Source organism: Equus quagga, chromosome 13, assembly GCF_021613505.1.
Source record: "Equus quagga isolate Etosha38 chromosome 13, UCLA_HA_Equagga_1.0, whole genome shotgun sequence".
Lineage (NCBI taxonomy): Eukaryota > Metazoa > Chordata > Mammalia > Perissodactyla > Equidae > Equus > Equus quagga.
This window is the reverse complement of record NC_060279.1, coordinates 14,317,667-14,344,255: the sequence shown is the minus strand read 5'-3', so window position 1 is coordinate 14,344,255 and position 26,589 is coordinate 14,317,667. Positions and strand designations below refer to the sequence as shown.

Genomic DNA, 26,589 nt, shown 5'->3' with positions numbered 1-26,589 from the left:
TTCAGCAACACCGGCCCCTGTGAAGGAAACCATCTGAGCAATGGCCTGGTGGCTCATTGCTCCTGGCAAACAATCCAGACATGGGTCCAGCAAGCTGGGGGCTCTGATGCCCATCAGCTCTATGACCTTGGGGAGCCTTATAACCATTTTGGGCCTCAGTTTCATCTTCTGAGCAATGGGGATAACAGTATCTCCTCCACCTACTTTGTATGATTATTGTGAAGATCAGATTAATCATAAGGATGCCTGAAATCATAAGAAATCTAAAAATGCTGCAGAAATCTAAGTACATTATCAGGATCCTCTCTTTTAAACTGAAAAAAATACTGCTTTTTATTTGCCACTCTTCTCCGCAGAGTTCAAAGTCTTCAAAGAGAATTATTTTCTTGACAGAAATTGACACTTTTCACAGATCTCTGTTAGGAAACCAATTGAAGAGGCCAGCCAACTTCCGCACAAGCTATTTTTAATCTGGGAAATATAATGTGCTGATTCCCTACAGCCATTACGTGACTTTTAAAGAGAAAATGTTCTTGGGGTCTATGTCATGGCTTTTCCAGTAGCTGTTGCAAAGGGACTCCCTCCAGTCGAGGCACGTGGTAGACTCAACAGCACAGAGGTATCTGGGGTGGGTTCAGCGAGGAGCCACGGGGAAGCCCAGCGCCCTATGGCTGCTGCTTGGGTTTGCTCTTCTGGCTGGATTTAGTCCGGGTTCTGGATTTAGAGTTGGGAGCACCCTCTTTGTTCTGTGACTCTGAAGAGACAAAAGCAATTATTGTAGGAACAACATCTTATATTTACTAAGGACTTTTAACCTTACAAAGCATTTTTAAAATTTTGTTCCGCCTGAGTAATCCCCAAGCTATAAACAGACTATGTGCCCAAGATTTGACTCTAAATTGGTTATTGGGATTCAGAAAACATTTAAGTGTAGTCAGTTAAGTGCCTGAGTTCTGGGTCCTGGAAAACAGGGATGTGTAGTGAAGGGGAGAAGAAAAAGAAGAACATTTCCTCATTCTTTCTTATATATACCCCCAAGCTTGGTGAAAAAAAATTCAAATAGAGCTGGTATCCGGGATCCTCCCACATCCATGCCTACAGCCCTGTCTGTCTCCTGGTCCCTCTCTCTAGTCGCCGGTGCATAGACCCCATCAAGCCCACCTTTGGGATGGGTGCAGGAGCCCTTCTGCCATCCAGTCTGCTCTCCTGGGTTGCTCCATGACACCAAGCTTCTCAATTTGAATCCTTCCGACTGGCTACTGCCACCTCCATCCCACCTTTGGTCACCTTGTTAACACCTTGTCTTGCTATTAGTGTATCTCCCCAGTCCTAATCACGGGCCTCGCTGAGATCAGAGACTCAGTCATATTCATCTTTGTAAACTCCCCTCTCGATTCCTTTCTTTATTCACAGCTTAGAGTGTGATGATTTGCTAATTATTAAAAATATTGACATAAAACAAAAATAAACATCTCCTTAGTCCTCCAGATCTTCTGTTTACTCAGCGTTTACAAGGCTCCTTTGTTTATCATGTATGTTTTTCCAGCCCTTCACTGCACAGCTCTCAGGGGAAAAGTCATCTCACTGCACTAACTCATCCACACATGACACTGTATATGCCTTATGAGCGTCACACAGTTCCAGAGGCATCTGCACGTTTTAAAGGAGCTGCCTGCTAACCCTAAGGAATGTCTAACTTACGGATTTTCCAGAGAAAAAAGTCCGGTCACCTCCATGCCATGGGGATTGCCTCGCTTAGGAGCCAATTCCCCTACGCTTTGCAAAGCTTCTCATCCTCCACCTTTGAGGGCCCTGGCAATGACACTGACGGGCCTACCAGGAGGGGGGAGGATGACTCTGTTTGTGTAGGTTATGATTTGCAGGTGAGGGACTAACTGTGTATAGTTATCCTCTACCTAAAACTATTAAAACTTTTTTATTCTGAATTTAATCTAATCCTCAAGACCTTGATGGAAATGGATGAAACTAAACTCACTCATTCCATATTCAGGTAGCCTTCAGGTTTAACACATAGGCCTTTTGTATGGTTTGCATATTTATTTTTCTGTAATCTGGAAAAAGTCCAGTTTTCAAATGATCAGGATAAAATTGCATCACAATATGAGAAGATGAATTTTTTTCTTTTTTTTTTTTTTGAGGAAGATCAGCCCTGAGCTAACATCTGCCACAAATCCTCCTCTTTTTGCTGAGGAAGACTGGCCCTGAGCCATCCGTACTCCTCTTCCTCTACTTTATATGTGGGAGGCCTGCCACAGCATGGCTTGACAAGAGGTGTGTAGGTCCACACCTGGGATCCGGACCAGCTAACTCCGGGCCGCTGAAATGGAACATGCGCACTTAACCACTGCGCCACTGGGCTGGCCCTGAAATTTTTTAATTCATGAAAACTATCTCACACATATTCAAACCTAAAGCTAAGAGATCGTCACACTTGGAATAATTAATATTTTACCAGTTCAGAGTTAACAGAAGGAGAGAAAATGGGCTCAGACTCTTCCTCTAAACAGTGTTGGTATACCATACCTGGGCCCAGAGACTGTGAGGGACTGGCTAACTTACTGCCTTTGCTGGGGCCATAGGTAGAGATAGGGGTGACAAAGAAAGACAGAGAGTAGATATCTTCCCAGTACTATCCTTTGCACCAGGAGTTGTCCTGGGAACAGACCCCAGGTTGAAGATGAAAGCAAAAATCAAAAAATAGCCTCCAGTTCTGGGGATACTGACAACCGCTTGCGGGCATATTACAGCACTAATTGGAGATAAGAAAATAGAGAGTTACTTTCCTTTTCCTGTAGAATAAAGGACATTGTTTTCATCATAGAAAAACCCAACAAGTACCAAAAAATAAAGACAAAATTCCCCCATGAACCTCCATAACCAGAGACAATGCCAATATTTGGGCGTATTTCTTTCTGGTCTTTTTTTCCAGCTTTAAAAAATTGTTTCACATCCTGTTTCTTGCATTTGATACTTTAACATAAGAATTTCCCATGTCATTACAAATTTCTCATAAACCCCATTTCCATAGTTGCATGATATTCAGGTATATTAATATAGCGTAATTTATTTAATCTTTCTTCCAGGATTGGAGAGGTAGGTTGTTTCTATTTTTTCCTATTATATACAGTGATACACTGAACATCTTTGTGCATTAATTTTTTTTCTGTATGTAGTATTATTTCCTTAGACTAGATTCTCAAGAGTGAAATTATTAGGTCAAAGTATATGCATATTCTTAAGGCATATCCATTTGTACTCTCAAATTATTTTTTGAAAGGGCTATCTGTCTGTCCATCCACAAATATTATCTGTAAAGCTAACTACTTTGCTCCTTCTGACCAGCATTGTATTCTTTTGTTTTTAAAAATCTTTGCCAGTTTTATAAGTAAAAATTGTATCTTATATTAGTTTACTAGTCTACAGTTGTTAGTCATTTGCTTTTCCTTTTTGTGAGTTATGTGAATAAGATAGTTATGTAGTTAAGTGTATATGCATTCCTGTGAGAAGGATGAATTAGTAGACCAACACTAAAGATCTTGATACTCTTCTAAAATATTTGTGACCCAATCAAGTTTTCTTTCATAAATACAACCTAAATAAAGCAAAATGAGAAAGCAAGGCTCACTTTTCTTCAAAGATTTTGAGGAACTTTCTAGTGGTCTCATTTCTTCTTCTTCTTCTTTTTCTTCTTCTTCTTCTCTTTCTCCTTCATTTTCTTCTTCTTCTCCTCTTTCGGACTCCTTCTCTCTAGACTTTATCAACATTTCTTCTAGTTCTTTCTCCAGTTCTTTATTTCTTATGAGGGTATAATGAAGTGTCTCATTTACGTCCTCAAACTTCTCCTCTGCTTGTCTGGCTCTGCTTTCAACCTCTCTGATGTGGACAAAGTCCAGAGAAACACAACAAAATGGAAAGGTTCAAAAAAGTATCTTTCATATATAGAAACTCATTGTCTAAAAAAGGCAGTGGGATTCGATGAATGTGTCTCAAGGGTTCAAATAAGGGAAGCAGCAGCATCAATGATTAACCAAAAATTGGAGGCCTGGGAGCTACTCTGGATGGTAATGTCAGAGTTGCAGTTATGCTTTAAGAATTGATTTATTTTTAATTAATTGACTTAAGAATACAACATATTATCATTTCTTAGTGAAATCTGACGTTTGAGGATATGGAACTCTCCATCAATAGCCAAGGAACCTCTTTTCAGTAGTTAATTTTGGCTTCTCTTCGTTGATGTGACCAACAAACTCAATCCAATAGTGTCCCTTCTTTCCCAGCGCCCTTTAAAACGGGATTTTGCGATCAAGAAAACCAGTCTGAGATGTGCTTCTTAATCACTAGAGCACGTGTTTCATGTCCATATGCTATGCTCTTCTCTTGGCATTCTCAGCCATTTTAACTACATCGTCCTTCCCACTCTTTGGGTAATGTAATAACATTCTTTCGTGCACACAGTTGTTTCTCCCAGCTCCATTTATTTCTCTAGTTCATCTCTCAGACACATACTGAATGGGATCACTCCCAACACCCCATCCCCCTACACACACACACACTTTGACTTCCTCCACCTCCACTGTGGGTGAAGACGGATGTTCCTACTCGAGCAGTGTAGTTCACTGCCTCTAGCAAAAGATTTGGAGATACCCATCCCTCTAGTGAGGACGAAGGAAGGAGGAGAACCAAAGCTCAGCCAAGAAGCGTGGATTTCTCAGCCAAACCTCCTGGCCAGCAATCTTCATCTTCTAACCATTGTGGTGCCTCATACTTACATTAACTTCTCCTGCGTGCGTTCAATTATAGCCATTGCTTCAATATACTTTTGGGCCAATGTACCTTGATTAGCTGATTCTCTCTGACAAAGGAAATATGCACTATGAATGAACTGAGAGTCCCAACAGCTAACATTCTTCCTCTTCAGCATGTTCTACACCAAGCTGTTCAGAATATTTTTTTCTACTACCCATATTTATATAGTAGGTGATTAAGCACATTCTTAACACCAAAAATAATAGAGATTGCCTGTGGCCAAATAGCATACCAGCTTCCAAATTATTCATGGTACACGTGGACATAAATTTGATTAGAGTTGTAAAGAAGCAGGGAAAACAATATCAACAAAAAGAAACAGGGAAAGAAGAAAAGGTTTAAAAAATAAATAGAAGGGCAAAGATGTTTCTCTAATAAATGTAGTTAAAGATCGAGGAAACCAACTATACTTATCTTATTAATAATTTACTTCACTAAGCATAAAACATTGCAAAATCCAATAAGACCTTTCAGGTCCTTAGGAAACTTAATAAATATCAAGGCAATGAAGATATGAAAAAAAAATACCCTCTTTCATTTATTTTCACTCAACCTATATTCCAGAAAACAAAATAAGAGGAAGGTAAAAGAGGAAACTTACAAGACAAAATTATAAGCATATTTAAAAATGAATATTATGACATTTTCACAGAACTGTATGCTTTTTAAAATCTCATTTTTCCTGTTTCCTAACCAGAGGTAAGTAAAAGGTAAGCCCCCCATTACAGTCGGAAAGGGAGCTGTAGGAGGGCAGGCAGCCTGCCACAGTCACAGAACGATCTCGCGTTTTAAAGCAAAACCCTTTCCTTGGCCTCTTCATTCTCAATCACACGCTCCATTGCATTATGCTAGCTTTTTCTAAAAGAAAACCAGAGAAAAGAAACTGTGTTAAACATTTTCACCTTTACTCTCGCTCTTTTACTCTCTTTCTATTTTCCCAGTCACATATTTCTCTTTCTGCTTTGCTTCTCCTTCTTGGACAGTTTCTTTGGAAAGCAAATGCTATCATTGTTCAGCCCGCATCAGCAGCATGTGATGCGGCTGTGTCTATACAGCACACGCTACTAACTTATTTGTTCTTTGAATCCAAAAGAAAGGTTTTCAGAGCAGAGGCTTCTGGAATGGAATTCCACACATGGTTTATAACTGTACGAAATAACTTTAACTATGGGCAGGAACCAAAGTAAACCAGGACTGTACTCCATAGTTAGCATTTGAGCCTTCTGACTCTCTCCTCATTCATTCAATAGATATATATATTCAGTTAAAATGTGCGAAGCAAATGTCCTTCTCTTTTGACACTGGCAGGTATAGGTTAATGTTGTGTGGCCCATTTCAAACCCTCCAGTAGGGCCTAAAGGGCTGGACGCTGGGCTCCCAGCATTATGGCATCCTCTATGTATGCTGGGGGCAACCTCCCCTGCGTCACCCGTGTGCTGATACAGATGCCTCAAGGCTAAGCACAAGGACTGCACTGGGCCCTCTTCTCATATTCCTAACCTCCCTTCAGCTTTTATGCTCTTTCGCCCACTGTATCATAGAGACAAACATGGGCCACATGGCTCTTGGAAGCGTCGCATTGAACCTTCCATGTTTGTGACAATCTGCTGCAGCTTCAAGCTAGTCTCTGTCCGAATCCAATTCTGCCTTTGGCGTTTTGGGCTTGGTCTTCCTGAGGTCTGACTCTACCAATGGGCTTTGGATTGGACTAACATCTCTGGTTTGGGACTGTCTCAGCGGGGATCGAGCTCCAGGTCCAGCTCCTTGGGATCCAACTCTCAGCACTGAACTCCTAGCTGGACATACTGCCCCTGTCAGCTTTGGACTTATTTTCTGGAGCCATCAATTCCAAGGGCCCTCCCCTGTTGCGGTTATAAATTAATCACTGCTGGGTAAATTAATCACTGCTCTTAATACCTATGCCTGGGGTACGTGGTATTGTGGGAGGAAAACTCAGATCTCTAAGGGCCTCCTTCAGCCCAATGACAGAGGTAAGGACAGAATATGTAATCTTATGTTAAAAATACTGCTGATCTCCCAAGACTGGCCCCTGCTCACTCTTCCGAAGGAGTTCAGGGCTGACCCAGCAAACTCTCCTATCTTCCTCATACACTTACAACTCTTTATAGATAGCCAGGACCTATGGTTTGAAGATGAGCCTGACAGAGATTGTTTCTAACGTCTTGCTTATTAGGGTAGCTGAGCTGTAGGCAACCCTACTCATACGGCCAAGTAGCAGTGCCCAGCGTCCACTACAGCTCTGAGCACTTTTGGTGGCCTCGGGGAGAGCTTGCTGAATTTAGTCATCCCATATCTCCACCAGTCAGCTGAAATGTGGTACAACTCGGGTTGCCTGTCCTACAGAGACAATGTTGGAATAATTCTGACTCCGAGAGGGCCACAAAGGGTGCTGTGCAACGAGTTCTGAGAACTGACTAAATTGAGCTGCACTTGAAGGCAGAGCAGCCTTCCCCCAGGAAGGGCAGAGGCAAAGTCAATGCTGCTTAATGGGATCACTCAGTTCACCAGTGAATCAGGCTCAGTGCTGAATTGGGTAGCTGTGCCTGTATCAGGCACAGCAGGTGGCATTTTGTACGTGGTTCCAGCTTTGAGTACAAGCCTCAGGAATTCCCACAAAGCCCTAACTCCCAGCTAACTGAGGAGAGTTTTGAATAATGGATGGTCCAGACCCCATTATGGTGGACACTAGGGCATCAGGTAACAATATGAATAAGGCCCTGGTTTAGCCTGCCCGGGCTGGTGGTGACTTACTACCACTCCTGTTGAGATATCACTCATGTCTCAACCCCCAGAAAATCCTATACTGGAGTCACTTGCAGGAGGGGATACTAGGAGTAGCTGGAATTTTCCACGCTCAGGTGCCTGGCTTCCCAGTGGTCTGGAGCTACGTCTCACCAGAAACCCGGGATCCAGCTATCTCTTGAGCTCTCCTGTTGTACCGCTCAGCTCCCAGGGACATGACAAGTTATACTGCAGACCACAAGGTCTCTGCTTCCCTATCCTTCCCTCCCTCCCTTCCTTCCTTCTCCAGTGTCAATCAAATGTGCTGCCTCCTAGGAGTTGTATTTCTAGACCAGGAAGAGAGAGGGCAGCTGCCCGATGGGTCTGATGCCTTGGACCTATATTCCTCCTAAATGGTTGCTTTTGTTCTTAGGACCAGAGGCTGAGTGTCTATCAAAAAGAATAAAGGAAGACAAACAAGCAAACAAAAGCAAATGAAAAACTTACAGTGAAAGTTTTGAAACCTTAAAGCACCCTTAGGGAGCCCCAGTATCTTTGTAAATGGAAGGAGCACGGAGCCTGTTCCCCCGAGCCCGCAGTGTAGTCTGAATCAGGAGAGCGCTTCCCCCAGCTCCACCTCCTACCCCAGATCTCTGACCTCACAATCTGGTTCATAGAATCTTCATTCTCTGGGTACCAACATCCCCCAATATCAGCCTTGTCTTCACTCACTTAGCACAATTAGGCCCCTTTTGTTTGAGCACCTGGGGATCCCGTTCCACAAGTGCAGTGCTCCAGCCACCACGCCATAGGATGAACCTGATTCTTCTTTACCTCCAGGAGCTTGCAGGTAATAGTACACCTGAAAGGCATTTGGGTCCACTCCCCAGACCGTATGGTCAGTGAGAACATAGACAGTTTAGTCTTCGGAGATCTATAGTAGCAGCAACAACAACTTTTCAAGGCCTGGAGATGGACTTTCTGGGCCACATCGTCCTCGGGTGGGCTAGTGTGGCACCACACTATATCAGATGGAATAGTGGCATCCCAGAGCAGGAGCCCCACATCATCAAAGACATGTACCACACCCTCAGTTTTGCCCCAGGCTATAGGCTCTTGTTTTCCTGTCTGCTTCCTGCCTAGCTCCAGGGACTGACCCTGCAGCCCAACCTGGATGGCAGAGCAGTGTTCTTACCTCAGGGGAGCAAATCTGAGGCAAGAGGGCTTTGGGGGGGACTGGTTGCAGGTAGCAGATAAAACGGTGTTACCCTTTATCTCTCTTTTTTGTACATGTCTAAGGACACTGTGTTCACACTGCTTCCTCTTACATCTTTGCTTCATTGTCTTGACTGATATATTAACATATTATTTTTATTTAATTATTTTATTGAGGTCATATTGGCTTATAACATTGTGTAAATCTCAGGTGTATATCACTATATGTCAGTTTCTGTAAAGACCCTGAATAACCAAAGCAATCCTGAGAAAAAAGAATAAAGCTGGAGGCATCACAATCCCTGACTTCAAAATATACTACAAAGTGATAGTAATCAAAACAGCATGGTACTGGCACAAAAACAGACACACAGATCAATGGAACAGAATCGAAAGCCCAGAAATAAAACCACACATCTATGTACAGCCAACCTTCACCAAAGGAACCAAGAACTAACAATGGAGAAAGGAAAGTCTCTTCAATAAACGGTGTTGGGAAAACTGGACACACACATGCAAAAGAATGAAAGTAGACCATTATCTTATACCATACACAAAAATTAACTCAAAATGGATTAAAGACTCGAATGTAAGACCTGAAACCATAAAATTTCTAGAAGAAAATATAGGCAGTACACTTTTCGACATCGGTCTTAGAAGTATCTTGTAGAATACTATGCCTACTCAGGCAAGGGAAACAAAAGAAAAAATAAACAAATGGAATTACATCAGGCTAAAAAGCTTCTGCAAGGCAAAAAGAAACCATCAACAAAACGAAAATACAACGCTCTAACTGGGAGAAAATATTTGCAAATCATATATCTGACAAGGGGTTAATCTCCATTATACATAAAGAATTCATACAACTCAACAACAAAAAAACAACCTGATCTAAAAAACGGCATAGCATCTGAATAGACATTTTTCCAAAGAAGATATACAGATGGCCAACAGGCACATGAAAAGATGTTCAACATCACTAATTATTAGGGAAATGCAAATCAAAACTACAATGAGATATCATCTTACATCCATCAGAATGGCTAGAATTAACAAGGAAGAAACAAGTGTTGAAGAGGATGTGGAGGAAAGGGAAATAGACTGCTGGTAGGAATGCAAACTGGTGCAGCCTCTATGAAAACAGTATGGAGATTCCTCAAAAAATTAAAAACAGAAATACCACATGACCCAGCTATCCCACTACTGGGTATTTTTCCAAAGAACATGAAATCAACAATTCCAAGAGATTTATGGACCCCTATGTTCATCACAGCATTATTCACAATAGCCAAGATGTAGAAGCAACCTAAGTGCCCATCAACTGATGATTGCATAAAGAAAATGTGGTATAAATATACAATGGAATACTACTCAGCCATAAAAAAAGACAAAATTGTGCCATTTGTGACAACATGGATGAACCCTGAGGGTATTATGCCAAGTGAAATAAGCCAGACAGAGAAAGACAAACACTGTATGATTTCACTCATATGTGGCAGATAAACAAACGTGGATAAGGGGAACAGATTAATGGTTACCAGAGGGGAGGGGGGTGGGGGAGGGCAAAGGGATAAAGGGGCATAATATGTATGGTGATGGATAAAAACTAGACTATTGGTGGTGAACATATTATTTCAAAAATTTGTTAAAAAGGCACTATTTGGGAGAATGTGATTGCAACCCCCCCACACCCATGCACCACTCTCACCCCAGTTTTGTAGCTCCTGTCTGACTCTCCACATGGTTTCTCCCAATTTTTCCTACTAGAGTTGGAGCATATTTCCTACAACCTTCCTGGACATATATCCCTGCAATCTGCCTCTACTTTGGGCCACACCTTCACCTTAGTGATCTAGCTGCCATCCACCACTGCCCTCAGCACAGCTCCCCACCCCGACACACACCACTGTCTACTCAGATGGATCAAAACCCTAACAGTGAAATGATTCTTAACTTTGGGGTTGGGAAATTTGATGAAACCTATGGATTTTTCTCTCTGCCCCCAAAGAAGATGCAGCGTATGAACATACACACAAAATGTTGCATACTATTTCAGGAGATTAATGGGTTGAAGCCCTCCCATAGAGTCCTACAGTCATGGCATCCTGCATAGAGAGAGATACCAATCTAGAGCTTATTTAAAATCTACCGTGGTTCTAGAACTTTCTGTGAAGGAATTTTAAATTTGTTTTCCTGCTGAGTTTCCACAGCTGCTGTCTAAAGTTTTCTAATTTCCCAGTAATCCCTGTAGTTGGAGGTATGTGCTTATCACAATTCTCAGTAGAGTCTGCTGAATGAATATAAATTCAAATATTGACCAAGATATTGTTAAATTAAGGAAAAGGATGAGATGCTGATTTTAAAATGAGGTTTAAAGAAGAGAATGAGAAGGTTTGTAGAGTTAAGGTAAATAAACGAGAGTTGTTTTTGGTGAAGAAGATTGGCCCTGAGCTAAAATCTGTGCCAATCTTCTGCCACTGCATGGCTTGATGACTGGCGTGTTGGTCCACGCCAGAGATCCAAACCCATGAACCCCAGGCTGCTGAAGTGGACTGTGTGAACTTAACCACTACACCACCAGGCCAGCCCAGAAAAAATGAGAGTTTTCCAGGGATGATGCTGGGAGAAAAAAAATCTGGAAAATATATTACTTAGGAGCCCTTGATCCTTTTGGAGAAGCTAAAGGTTATGTTAGATCCACACCATTTTTACATAATGTTAAATTTCCTAGCTTTTTTCTCTAGTTTTGAACTTTCTGGTTGGGTTTCAGATACATACCCAGGAAGACAACACATCTGTTTCAAACAGAGGTTTGGTATGAACATTTTCGTCTTCTCCAATGAATCGAATGAGTTTTTCCTTCTCTGTAGATGTTGAAAGTTTCTAGGGCACAGAAATACCAAGGACCTGTTAGTGAGCTGGTATGTGACACAGTGGCATGGCAAGTTGCCTGGTGCCATGTCTGAAGCTTGAATTTTCCATTTGCTTTAATCATTTAACAAGAATTTTTGAAGACTTACAGCAAACACTGTGTGAGAAATTAATGGGGATGGGGAAATGGGGACAAGGGGAGATAACTCAAAAAACCAAAGATTTCTTCCAGATCTCAGGAACTCACAGTACATTAGGAGAGATAGCAATAAAATAATTATGGTATGCATGATTACTCTTAGCACAGAGCTGTGTTCCAAGAGCTGTGTGCACCCAGAAAAGGGCCCTGCATTCTGCCTACACACCCATGGAAATTTTTTCAGAGAAAAATTATATTTGAAGGTTGAATAGAAGTTTTTAAAATACAGAGCAAAGGGCCTGATAAAGCCACAGAAGGAGGAAAGGAGGGGATGCATTACATACTTGAAAGATATGGTAGAATTTAGTGACCAAATAATACTGCTTTCCATTTATTTTGTACCTTCTTTATACCAAGCACTGTACCAGAAATAAAACAGAAAATGCTGGTCAAAAGAGGCTTGAGTGTTGCATGATGCTTTTCCTCTGTGGTCCTGCACGCACATGAGCAGAGGACCTACGTCAGAGCCTGGGGTCATGCCAATATCTAAACTATTCACAGAGAAGAAACATCAGGGAAGTGAATTAAGACAGTATAGAAAATGTTAGGTGAGCATGAGTTCTAAAAGCTGAAGACAATAGTTAATCCAGGAATTAGCAAGGGCTCTTATGTCAGACTTATCTGGGTTTGAATGTGCATTCTGCCACTTATAGCTGTATGATTTTGGGTAAGTCAGTCAACCTTTCTGAGCATCAGTTTTCTTATCTGTACAATGGGGGCAATAATATTTACCTTGAAGTTGTTTTCTGTAGATAAGAGATAACTAATGGGGCACTAATCACTGGTAGTTTTCATTGTATTTTCATTATTATTATTGTAAATGCCCCAGGAAGGGTTGTTATTACTACTAATGCCCTAATTACCCTAATTACTACTAATATTAATAGCAGGGATGGAGACAGGGTAAGGAGAAGGGAAGTGTGGAGATGGGCCTGGGAGGAGGGAAAGAGGCAGCTCAGAATGGGAGCCCAAGAAGTGGAAACAGGGTTTAAACTACTATTTGAAAAATCTGGCAATGAAGGGATAAAGAAACAGCATCAGGACGAGAGGTAGGTCATATGGTTAATAGGAGTGCAGGTGTAAACGAGGCTAATGGGAGACAGCTGGATTTGGAGAGGAGCAATAAAGAGATGTGTGTCTGTAAGTCTAGCTAAGTCTACGTGAGGAAAAGAAGGAAGTTGAAGAGTTTACTCCAGATAATCTAGTTCCATTTTCAACAGTACCTCTCTCTCTCTATTCCTTAAAAATATAAAGAGAAAGAAAAAATAATACTAAGTAATCTTACTTCTTCCGCTTTCTTTTCTTCCTTTTCCTCCCCAAGTTTCTTATCCTCCTTACTTTCTTCTTCATTCTCTTTAGAAGGCTTGTCTCTTTCAGGCTCAAGGAATTCTTTTAAAATGTCCTGTGAGATAAAACAATTACAATTATAACTTAGGGTATACTAATATTTTAGTACTGTATTAGCAATTATGCATTCAAAAACATTTAATGAGCACTAATCCTGCACTTGGGCATTGTGCTAGTGATAAGGATACAAAGATTAACAAGAAAGGTCCCTGCCCTTAAAAAGCTTACAATTTAGTGAACAAGAAAATGCTATGGACACATATAGTCACATAGGAGGAGCACCTAATCTAGATCTGGTAGTGGACAGGGGTGAAAGAGCTGGTTGGTCAGGAAGATTTCCTGAAGCAGCTAATGCCTAAGTTTTCTCTTCAAAGGATGAGCAAGAGAAAAAAGACGGTACGAGGGAGTTCTAGGTAGAGGATGCTGTATGCGCATGATTGGCTCTAAGAACAAAAGTAGTTCAGTGGGTCAGAAACTTGGGGGAAGATGGACGGGGCACAGGCACAGAGGAAGAGCTAGACCGGCATGCCACGGAGATTGGATTTCATCCTGAAGGCGCTGAAGTAGCAATAAATTGATTGGTCTGTTTTGCATTTGAAAACAATCACTGTAGCAACAGGAGAGTAGATTTAAAGAGGAGGAAGGAAGGGAGGAAAGAAGAGGAAGAGAGAGAGGAAGAGGAGGGAGAAGAAATTGACAAGAGGACTGAATGAACAACACAGAGTTGCAGGAATGAAGAGGATGAGGATTCAAGAGATATTTAGCAGGTAACTCAGTGATTGATTGACTGGATGGACATGGGATGGTCACAGAAACAGAGCATCCTGCATGATACCTGGTATATGGTTTAGGACACTACGTAGATGATAATGCCATTCACAGAGATACTGAACAAAGATGGTTAAGCAAGCTTGGGAAAATAGACAAGTTCAGATTAGGCTGTGTGAATCTAAGGTACCACTAAGATATCCAAGTGCAAATATCCAGGAAGTAGCTGAATATATGGACCCGGAGTTTAGATGGAGGGATTTGGGCTAAAGATAGGAATTTAACAGTTACCTGCCTTTAGTTAGAGCCGAGAAAGTAAATTACATCACTAAAGGAGAACTTGTGAAGAGACTAGAGGACGAGGCCTTAGGACAGGAACCTAATCACCTAAAGGGCTAGAGAAGAAAGAGGAGCCACAAAGGAGGCCCAAAGTTGCCTCAGAAGTATGAGAGGGCCACCAGGAAAGCCAAAAGAGAAGAGAGAAGGAGTTAGTAGTGTTGAATACTTCAAAGGAGCCTACACGAATCTTGACTAACGACTGTCCTTCAGATGTTTATTGCAGTAATTTTTATAAAACAAAAGCTAGAAATTAGCTCAGTGCCCACAATAGGAAAATGCATAAATAAATTATGATGTAAACCATACAATAAGATAGTTTATAGCAATTTTAAATGATATTGTAGAAATATGTACATGGTATAGAAAAATATTCACAATATGTTAGGATATTTTTCCAAAATGAAAATACTCTTTTTCTCTGATAATACATATTCTATTGCCGCAAAATATTTGAAGAATACAAATAAATTAAGAATCTCAACTCTCAGTAGCAACTTCTATCAGTTTGCTGAATATTCTTCTAGACTGCTTTATTTATACACATATAAATATTTGAATACAAATGAAATAATATTATATATGTTATGTTATGATAATACAATATTATAATATATTACGTTCTATAATCTGCTTCTCTCAATAACATATCAGGAATGATTTTTATTTCACTACGTAAACATCTACTTTATCTGCACAGAATCCCATTATATGAATGTATCATAATTTATTAAACTAATCCCTTATTGACCAACATTTATATTGTTTCTAGTATTTTGCTATTATAAATAATGTTGTAATTAACATCCTTATACAGATATATCATATATTGGAATTATCAGATAGACTACAAAGTTACATTTAACCTGTTTAAGGAAATAAGAGATTGAAAATATGAGTAAAGAGAGAAAGACTGCAAAAATGATCAAATCTGAAAAACAACCAAACAGAAATTCAACAATTAAATTTAAAAACTCAACAGAAATGGTTAATAGCAGATTAAACTCAGTTGAAGAGCAAATTAGTGAACTAGAAAGTAAGCCAGGGGGCAGGCCCCATGGCCGAGTGGTTCAGTTCATGTGCTCCGCTTCAGCAGCCCAGGGTTTTGCAGGTTTGGATCCTGGGTGTGGACATGGCACCGCTCATCAGGCCATGCTGAGGCAGTGTCCCATATAGCACAACTAGAAGGACCTACAACTAGAATCTACAACTGTGTACTAGGGGACTTTGGGGAGAAGAAGAAGAAAAATGAAAAAGAAGATTGGCGGGGCTGGCCCCGTGGCCGAGTGGTTAAGATCACATGCTCTGCTGCAGGCAGCCCAGTGTTTCATTGGTTCGAATCCTGGGCGCGGACATGGCACTGCTCATCAAACCATGCTGAGGCAGCGTCCCACATGCCACAACTGGAAGGACCCACAATGAAGAATATACAACTATGTACCAGGGGGTTTTGGGGAGAAAAAGGAAAAAAATAAAATCTTTTTAAAAAAAAAAAGAAGATTGGCAACAGATGTTAGCTCAGGGGCCAATCTTTAAAAAAAGAAAGAAAGGCAGAAGAAATTATCCAGGATGCAATGCAGAGGCAAAGAGACAGAAAATATGAAAGAGGATCAAGAGATGTGGGGGACAGATGCCAGTACATATCCCTTCAGAGTTCCAGAAGGAAAGAATACAGTAAATATGGTAGAGACAATATTTGAGGAGATAACAACTGAAAAATTTCCAGATCTATTGAAAGAAACCAAGCCAAAGTTTCAGGAAACCAAGAGAATCCCAAGCGAAAATTTAAAAAGAAAAGAAAAGAAAATCCACCCCCATGCATCAGAGTGAAATTGCAAAATGCCAAAGACAAAAAGAACATCTTAAAAGTAGCCAAAGAACAGGGATGGATCAACTTGAAAGGAACTGACGACTGAATTCTCAATTGTGAGTTTGGTAACCATAAAATCCAGAAAACAGTGGAAATAGTATCATCACTGTGCTGAGAGAAAAGAACATCATCCTAGTATAGTGCACCCAGCAAAAAATTTTAAGAATAAGGGTGAAATAAAGACATTTTCAGACACACAAAAAGTGAGTTATCCTCCAGTAGATCCTGACTAAAGAAAACTCTAAAGCTTAAGGCAGAAGGAAAGTGACGCCGGGTGGATGGCCTGAGATGTCTAAAGGAACAATAAAGAAATTAAACAATCACCTGCAATGCCAGAATATTTCTTAAAGGTACGTCACTATAGGCATTCCTACACTTAAAGTCAGAAACAATAAAAGGATGCTTGCTATCTTCACTACTATCTAACATTGAATTGGAAGAATTATTCAATGCAATTAGACAAGGAAAAGCAACTAGAGGCATCATAATTGAACAGAAAGAGATAAAACTATCTGTATTTGTAGATGATTTGATTAAATATCTGGAGAACCCAAAAGAATCAACTGAAAAACTACTAAAAACAACAGGACAATTTAGTAAAGTCACAGCACATAAAATTAAAATACAGGCATCAACAAAATATATACAAACATTTACCAGTTAGAAGATATAATGGAAAAGAAGATCCCATTTAAAATAGCAGAAAATAAAATACTCAGGCACAAAACTTACAAGAAATGTGCAAAATAAGCAAACTATAAAAAATTTTCAAAAGGCATAAAAGTAGACATCCTATATCCCCTATTCTTGGCTAGGACAACTCAACATCATAAACATGTCTGTCCTCTCTCAGTTAATATATAAATTTAATATTATCCCAGTTTTAAACAATCATATTTTTTCTAGAGTTAGATTATAAAGTTATGTAGAATAAAAATAAGCAAGAATAGCGATGCAGCACCTGAAACAGATCAGTGAGGACGGCTGGCCCTACCAAATATGAGACTGTATCATAAAGCCTCAATAATTAAAATATGTGGTAATGACCCATGAACAGGCAATAGATGAGTAGATCAATAGAAGATCCAGAAATAGGCTTGGGTGAATATGACTATTTTCAAATGTTGGAAATACTATAATGTGGAAGACAAATCAGCCTCATTCATATCAACCCAAAAAGATGTAGCAGTGGGTCCTAACCAGTGGGTAGAAAAAGCTACAAGTAGACATTTCATTTAGTTCAATAGAATGAATCATGTTCTAATAGTCAGTGCTCACCAAAAATGAATGGGCTATCTCTGAAAGTAGTTCTTTGTCACTTAAGATATTCAAACATAGGCACAATGATCAAGTGTGGGTGTTACACTAAGATCTATGTGTCAATGGTTGACTGAATTCAATCACCTTTAAAATCCTTTCTGTTCGTAAGATTCTATGATTCTGTATAGTTCTTGAATTTTTTCCTAGATCTGATGTGTAGCCAACATTATGTTTTTGGAACTTTACTAAGTTTCTAAAACTATACGGTAACTTAAGATTTATAATGTTTATGAAATCATTTAGTGGTTAAGTTCAAAATAATTCTGGTCAAGATCTGGACAGCAAAGGAAAATGCTTTTGTTAAAGGTGTATAATTTAGAAAGGTAGTGTTTCTTCAGTGTTTAAATGTAAAATTAAAGTCCTACAAATATGTAGACAGAAACTTCCCTCTCAGACTCAAGAGCACTGACATACATGCCGTAGGGGAGCAGAATTTGCCACCACAAAATGTGTCTCTCTGGCTTGATTATTTTTAAGAAAAAAAGACTCAGGAAGAAACTTTGACTTTCCCCTAATTGCCTAAAAGAATTTAATATGGAAAGCTTCTTCCAGGAAGGAGCTATCACCATCGATAACTATAGTACAACATCAACCAGGTGTGGTAGACAGGGAGGAACCTAGCAAGGCCCATTTGATCAAAGTCCTCTCCATGTCCCATTGTCTCTGCCTGGCATGGCAAACATTTGTTTATCAACCATTTGCTTTCCCATCTCCATGTGAATTGCCTTCCTCCCCTTTCAAGTCCCAAACCACTACCCCCAACATCCTCTTTTGTCTTTAGCTCAAGATGGTATTTAAGGTGGTGGCTTTGGCTATTTTGGTGAGTTACTCAGTTTTCCTGGGTTTCTCCCATGCATACATGTTATTAAACTTTCTTTGATTTCCTCCTGTTATTGTCAATTTAATTCTTAGACCAGCCAGAAGAACCTAGAAGGGTAGAGGAAAGTTTCTTCCTCTCCTACAGCGCCATCAGATCATACCAGTATAGTTTATGGCTCTGATAGCAATGAGAGCTTCTTCAGAATTTACTGGAGGTGAATTCCCTCAAAGAGATGGAAGTAAAAATAAACATTTGTGACTCCCATTAAGTATACGATATTCATTGATTTGAGATCCTTGGTAAACAGGTGGTAGTTAAAACCACAGGATTAATAGTAATGTGTAGGGGGTAGAATAAGAAGTGAAAGCAAGCCAAGGCAAAATGGCAACGTTTAAGAAGTATGTAGAGGTGGAAGACTAAAAGTAGAGTGAAAAGAAATAATAAGTAGGAAAAAAAACACAGAATTTTTGTCTTGTGAGAAGAGATTACTAAAAGAGTGAATGATTGGCAGCTGGGCCCGTGGCCAAGTGGTTAAGTTCATGTGCTCCGCTTTGGCGGCCCAGGGTTTCTCTGGTTCAGATCCTGGGCATGGACATGGCATGGCTCATCAATGCTGAGGCGGCGTCCCACATGCCACAACCAGAAGGACCCCCAACTGAAATATGCAACTATGTACTGGGGAGACTTGGGGAGAAAAGGCAGGAAAAAAAAAAAGAAAAAGAAGATTGGCAACAGTTGTTAGCTCAGGTGCCAATCTTTAAAAAAAAACAGAGTGAACGGTTAACAGGGTCAAATGCTACAGAGAAGTCAGGTTAAATATGGGATTGGAGTTCCTTGGATCTGGCAATAAGGAATCATTGGTGACCTTACAGTAGCTTCAGAGTTTTACGAAAAGTGATTGTTACAGGAAAGAGAAAGAAGTAGGAGAGAAGGAGACAAGAACAAGGCACCTGTCTTTTAGAGTGAGAGAAAGGACCATGTTTATATGTTGGTAAAATGGAACCATTAGAGAGGAGGGTGTTAAAGATACAAAAGAGAGAGGACGATGGACATGGGATTAAGTTCTCAAAGGAAGAAATAACCTTGGACGGGAAGACTGAGACTGAGGAGGAAGGGTGTGTGCAGAAGCAGGTCATCTGAGCGTACGCCTGAGGAAGCGGCAGGCAGCTCCCCTCTGAAAGCCACCCCGTCCTTTAGGAAGCAGACGACAAAACCATCTGCTACGAAAGTGAGGAGAGAAGTTTGGGCGATGATCCTCTCTTAAAAGCGGGAAGAACTGCCAATGCTCTTGGTCAGAGCCAAAATTCTCTTCTGATAGAGTAAATAAATGAGGATTCAAAACACTGATTGGAAAAGGTTGCTGAAGCCTTATCCACTGAAATGCACGAAGAACCTGAATAACGAACAGAGCTAACACACGGAAAATACCTCTTCTTCAAATAGGTGCGCTTTTTCTTCATGTGTCAATAAATTTATTTCTCTGCCTTTGATCCCAGACAGGAGGTGAGAGCACGTGGTGATCCACTCATAACATTCTTTCTGAGAAGAAAGAAAAGATCATTACTAAGCAGGAAAAATCAGATTACACCAGCTAATTTATTCACCCATTCCTGTTGAGGAGCTGCTAAGTACAGTGCCTCTAAAGATAGCGCCATTCAATTAACTTTGTATCACTTCGGTTCCAAGATTTGTGCAGATGTGATTTTTTATGACTGTAGACCTACATATCATGTCTTATCAACGGGGTTTGGAACCTGGGTTGGAATGGGACTAAGGAGCGGTGAAGTGCCATAAAACCAGATGCAGAAAGATTGCTGAATTTACTATGGGCAAATGGTCTGTCCCAACAAACGTTATGTAACTGGCCAGGTCAACTGTGATTGCATAACAATAACGATAGCAAACACTTACATGGCATTTAATTATATGCCAGACTCTTGTGATAAGCATGTATTGTGCATATATGAACTCATTTGATCCTCAATGTGAGACATATATTATTATTTTTTTATTGAGGTATAATTGAAATAACATTGTACTAGTTTCAGGTACACAACGTAATGATTCAAAATGTGTACATCTTGCAAAATGATCACTGCAATAAGTCCAGTTAACAAGCGTCACCATACATAGTCACAATTTTTTTTTTCTTATGATGAGACCTGAGATACGTTCTATTGTTATCCTTATATTTTAAGATGAGGAAATTGAGGAAGAGAGCAGATAAATAGCTTGCTCAAGGTCACAGACACAGTTAAGCATGGTGCTTGGATTCTAATCTAGGTGGCCTGGGCTCTAAACCATTAGAAAAATATTACTGTCCCTGCCCCCATAGAGTGAATGAATAAAGATTTCAGGCACCGTTCCAGAAAAGACGCTCACAACTTATCTATTGAGATACAAGCCGGGTCTACAGCAGGTCTCGTCTACCTAGAGTGAATAGCAAACCTACGTTTACTTTACCAAGATCTCCTGACAGCTAAGATCTGGCTTCAACGTTTAAAAGATCCATTATTCCTTATTAGTGAGTAAAAGCAGAGGGAATTGGGAAACATTATCTTCTCTGGGGAAGAATCTGGTCACTTTAACCATCAAAAAACTGTACCGTGTGGTGAAATAATGACCTGCTTCAGGTTCCTGAAATCAACCATAAAGAGCAGTAAGATGTCTTATATTTTTCTCATTATTAAACTTGTCTTTAATTGTGGAATTACTATGAAATATCAGAGCCAAAAAATTTTAGAAATCAAATCCAAACTGTTATGTTAAAGATAAGGAAGCTAAAGCCAGTAGAGGTAAGTTTACCACAGCTTTGTAATTTCACTGATAAGTTTAAATTCTGGATTCAAAGGGTTGGGATGATGTCTTACTGCATATTGAAAAGAGGATCAAACAAGGGATACGAAAGTATTGGGTTCTAGTCCTAAGTTCACCTAGTTAGCTGTGACTTCTTGAGTAAACTTTTTTTTTTTGAGGAAGATTAGACCTGAGCTAACTGCCGCGAATCCTCCTCTTTTCACTGAGGAAGATTGGCCCTGAGCTAACATCTGTGCCCATCTTCCTCTACTTTATGTGCAGGATGCCTACCACAGCATGGCTTGCCAAGTGGTGCCATGTCCGCACCATCACGAACCCTGGGCTGCCGAAGTGGAACGTGCACATTTAACCGCTGCGCCACCGGGCCAGCCCCTTGAGTAAACTCTTAAATAGTCTTCATCTAATAAAAACAAATGTAGCATTTGCTGATTTCCATGATATACGTATTCCCACTATGGCCATTTCAATGGTATTTATCAATTCAGTCCATTATCGCTGAATGTGGAATTGGGAAGGCGTGTCACAGTCAGCTCCTGTGAGCCATTGTGAGTCTCCATCACAACACTGCCCCCAAGGATCCTTCCAGCTACAAAATTTGATGCACATATTATTTAACTTTCTTTATTGTACTTAGAACAAAGCATTAGTTAATTTTGAAAATAGTATGATATTTTTGAAATTTTATTTCTTCAGAGTTAATTCATTATTCATGAGAAATAAACTATTCTCCAGCTGAATTTGCATACTGTGCAATAGATCTTAGTCATTTTCTTATAAACTTCTGAGACATCGAAAGTACTATCATAAGACTCCTGACGGGAAGAAAATCACTAGGAATTTTTTGATGAAAGTTTTACAGTAATTATAGAGTTAAGCAAGTTTTCCTTCAAAATCTTCAACATCACATTCGACTAGCTCTAGACCCAGATAGCTCGGTTGCTAACCAGTACATGTGGATCTCCTTCCATCTACACTGTTACTTAATTCTAATAAAGTCTGAATCAGGGTTGTGTTAATAAATATTTCTGGTGTGAAGTAAAGGGCTGAAATTCTTGTCTGTGGTGAAGGAGGATTTAAAAAGCAAGAGATGGTCCTAACTGTTAAGCCTATCGTAGTGGGTCAAAAGCTGGAGAAAGAGAAGGCTACAGCAGATAGTCTTTTATAGAGTATCAGTGGTGAGACTATGGTGGTAATGGAATTATTAAGAATCCATCATCCCCAGGTCCCCACAAAAAGTTGGGAAATCTGGGACTTCCCTGAGTTTACCTACTGCAACACCACAAGAGGCAGGTCCCCAGCACCACTCTTCAAAGTCATACTCCTTTTGGAGGGCCAAATCCTGGAACTGGCAATAGTACTTGGATGACAGGAAGTTATTGCAGCCCATGGTGGATGGCAGGGTCTTGATAAATTACACAGGGCAGAGATGGGAAAGAATGGCGTGGGGGGGAGTCAACTGCAGCCAGAAGTCAGTTTGAAGGGCCCCAGCTAGAAATCCTCTCATTTCCACCAGGGTCAGTATTCCTTTGTTCTTGAGAGGAGATAGTTCCCTCCCATATATTCTCAGCACTATCAGGAGTTGGTTAATTGTGTATCTTTTACCAGTCTTGGCCTGCTGAAGGTTATCTCAGAGATCCTTCCAGGTCATCCGCCATTTGCTCAGTTTATGATTAAACTCCAGAGCATCAGTGACTCTAATTCTAGATGCCTGGGAACATTATAGATGGTCAACTGAAGGCACGTGAAAAAAGACATCTATCTAGCTTATTGAGGGCTAAGTTTCTGGGTTTTCAGTAGCTAGTCTAGACTGCAGTGGTCCCGATATTCTCTCACTGGATGCCAGGCCTCTTTGATACAGTGCTTCCAAGCCTCAAATGAAGCCTTAATGATAAGCAATTAGTATTCCCAAGTGGAGCGGTTGATATGCACTGACACCAGTTTCTTTCAGAAATTGTCACAGGGGCAAGGATCGCTAGAGCTGAATCCTCTTGAAGAATGGCTTCCAGCTTAACTGTAGCTCAGCTGTGTGAAGTCAAACTGCGTCAGGATAAGCCAGGATCAGGTGGGAGGTAAACAGGGTCATTAGCCACTAGACTACCTCAATGGTCTTGGGGAACTAGATAATTCCCAAGTCTTCTTGAAGAAGTAATTTATCTAGGTAGTTATGGTGGAAGAGTAAGAACCATCAGTAAGAGTGATCAAACTTCAAAAGATACTTACTTAAGAGGCTTCCCACTCCAGAATCCTGTACAGCATCATGCAACTCTCATTCACTGGAAAGGAGCCCAAGAAATATTATATTGTGGGAAACTGTCACTAATGTCATCCAAGTATCAGTCTAGTAGGTTGGCAAGATGTTCTTCTTCAAGTGCTAGAATGTGGCTGGAGTGCGGGACAAGCCACACAGCATCTCAGTATAACCACATTTGACAAGGCTTCTCTGGAGGACCATCTTCCACTCTTCACTTTGTGGGATATGGATGAGGCCATAGGAGTCCCAGAGTCTGATGTCATAAAGGTTCGTGTACCACAGAGTTGTCTAGGAGATCAGGGGAAGACGGTAGCAGTCAAGGACAGGGATGAATTTGGAATTAAGACAACCCTAATGAAGGGGGAACGAACCATTTGTTTTCTTTATAAAGAGTCCTGAGGCACTCCCAGGGCAGTGGGCAGGGGATCCTGCTAAGCCATAAACTAGTCTGATGTACCCTTGAAAGGCCTCAGCCTCAGACTTAGAGAGGGGCCTTACACATTGGGTAGAAAAAAGGCCCAAGGATGGGATGAGTTATAGGCTTACTTCTGGCACGAGAGCAGATTCTCAGCCTCCTCTGATAACACTTCCCGGTTTATTGATCTGAAATTGCTAGCAAAGGGTTAGTAAATGGGAAAGAGCTTAACAGAAGACCTAAGTAGCCTGGTGGAAAGTGTCGGTTCTCAAAGAGAGAGTCAGATCATGGGCCTCCAGGGAGGGCCTGGGTGGGACAGGCAACGAATGGCCCATTGTACAAAGCTCTCACAAAAATCTCCTAATAAGGATGCTTTTATATAGTTCCCTAAGGTCCCCTCATGAAGAACCTCTCACAATAATGTCCCTCCATATTGCTGTAGCCTTAAATTTAATGAGGAGGTATACCTCAAAGCATCCTAAAATCCTTATTCTAAAATTGCCTTTACCTGGAAACATGGTCTCACCACATGGAGCTCTACCCCCATTTAAGTAGTAAATGAAGACTAAGGTGTATTGTGCCACAGGCCAGTTGGTCCCCACCACCAGCCTGCCACATTCAGGATCTCTACCACATCTGGGAGTGGGTAGCAGCAGGGTCTGCTTGCAGCAGGCCTGAGAAGATGGGAGCACATTTCTAGATGCACAGTGAGGGCTGCAAGCTCCCAGAGACTGTTCGGTTCAGAGGCACATGAAGAACACTTTGAGGCCTTCCCAGAATCAAAACTAAAACTGAGATATTCCAGCTGTTAGATGAGGAGAAGTGAAATATACCTATAATAACACATTTTCAAACAGTAAAATATTCTTACTCCCCTGACACGTACCCTAATTATTCACAGTGTTTTATTATTTTAAATTTCTACTGAATGAAATTTGCTATTTTTACATTTGGATTCAGCATCTGTATTTATGAGGTTTATTTCTCCTATATTTATTGGGATTTTTTTTTAGAACTTTGTCAGTTATTTGAAATTAACTGGGAAAACTTGCAGTCATTATCTATGCTCTTAAATTTTTTATATGGCATGGGGACTACCTGCTCCTTGAAAGTCTGAAAATACTCAAGTCCAGAGAAAAAGTTTTAGGTTTTTTTTTCACAAATGCATCTGTTTCTTCCTTGAAAATTGGCCCATTTTATCCTTCTGAAGTTAACGTTACTTACTTTATTTTCCTAGAAAAGTCTCCATCTCCTAGAGATTTTAACATTTATTAGTAAGATTTTGCACATAAAATTTTTTATAACCCACTTTTTAAAACTGTGAGATCTACCATACATATAGAAGAGCATAAAAAATATATATATGTAGAGTCTAATGAGAGCAGTCATTTAAACATCACACAGGCCAAAGAAGAGAAAATTGCCTGCAGCCTTTACGCCAGTCCCTATATACCATAATATATTTACCCACTCTACTGTTTATAGATAGGTCTCAAATTACGATCTCAGGTATACCTTATGAAGTTAGAAAAGCAAGAGAAAGTTAAACCCAAAGTAGGAAAAAAGAAATAATGAAGACCAGAGTGGAAATTTAGGAAACAGAAAACAGAAAAATAGAGAAAATCAGTGAAACCAAAGCTGGTTTTTGAGATCAAGAAAATTGATAAATCTTTTCGTATACTGATGAGGACAAAAAAGGAGAAGAGACAAACTTTCAAAAACAGGAATGAGAGAGCAGACCTCCTATAATTATTAAAAGAATAATAGGGGAATATGAGCAAATCTATGTCAATAAATTAGACAACTTAGATGAAATCACAAATTCCTTACAAGACCAAAGCTACTGAGCTCACTCAAGAAGAAAGAGACAAAAGCCCTATATCCAGTAAAGAAACTTCCTTAAATCCATTAAAGAAATTGAATAGCCCTATATCTGAGTAGCTCTATATTTGTAATTTAAAACTTTCCCACAAATCCCAGATGGCTTCACTGGTGAATTCTACCAAATATTTAAGGAAGAAATAATACACAATTCTATACAAATCGTTCCAGAAAACAGAAGAGTAAGAAACACTTCTCAACTCATTCTAAGAGGCCAGTATTACCCCAATATCAAAACCAAAGATATTACAAAACAAAACAAAACTACATAATCAATATGCCTCATGAACATCAATGCAAAAATTCTAAACAAAAATTTAACCAATTGAATTGAGCAATACATGAAAGATAATACATCATGATGAAGTGGGGTTTATCCTGGGAATGCAAGGTTAGTTTAACATTCAATTCAAAAATTAATCAGTGTAATTCACCATATTGAAAGACTAAAAAAGAAAACTTATACGACCAACTCAGTAGATGCCAAAAAAAAAAAAGGATTTGATAAAATCCAACATTCATTTCTGACTTAAAAATATTTTTTAAGCAAATGGAATAAAAATGAACTTCTTCAAATTGACAAAGGGCAACTTTGGAAAACCTACAGCTAGCATCATACTTAAAGATGACAGAAAAAATACTTTTCCCCTAAGACGGATCAAGGCAAGGATGTCTGCTCTTACCACTTTTATTCAACCTGGTACTAGAGAGTCCAGTCAATGCAATAAGGCAAGAGAAAGAAATAAAGACATACACATTGGAAAGGAAGAAATAAAATTGTCCCTATCTGCAGATGACATGATTGTGCACAGAGAAAATTCTAAGGAAACAGAAAACAAAACAAAACAAACTTCTTAGAGGAATAAGTGAATTCAGCTAGGTACAGGATATAAGATCAATATATTTTTTA

At 40.0% G+C, this 26,589-nt stretch overlaps 1 protein-coding gene across 1 annotated transcript in view; it reads right to left on the bottom strand.

The window, feature by feature from the left end:
• Positions 1–449: 449 nt before the first annotated feature.
• The window catches only part of AXDND1 (axonemal dynein light chain domain containing 1), a 79,539-nt gene continuing 53,399 nt past the window's right edge, over positions 450–26,589 (bottom strand). Inside the window, exons 21-26 of the mRNA XM_046684467.1 lie at positions 19,744–19,854; positions 13,140–13,256; positions 11,563–11,667; positions 4,791–4,873; positions 3,647–3,894; positions 450–754 (exon numbers count right to left, since the gene is read on the bottom strand). Coding sequence (XP_046540423.1) covers positions 666–754; positions 3,647–3,894; positions 4,791–4,873; positions 11,563–11,667; positions 13,140–13,256; positions 19,744–19,854 — 753 coding nt within the window. The 3' untranslated portion in view covers positions 450–665. The remainder of the gene's footprint in view (positions 755–3,646; positions 3,895–4,790; positions 4,874–11,562; positions 11,668–13,139; positions 13,257–19,743; positions 19,855–26,589) is intronic.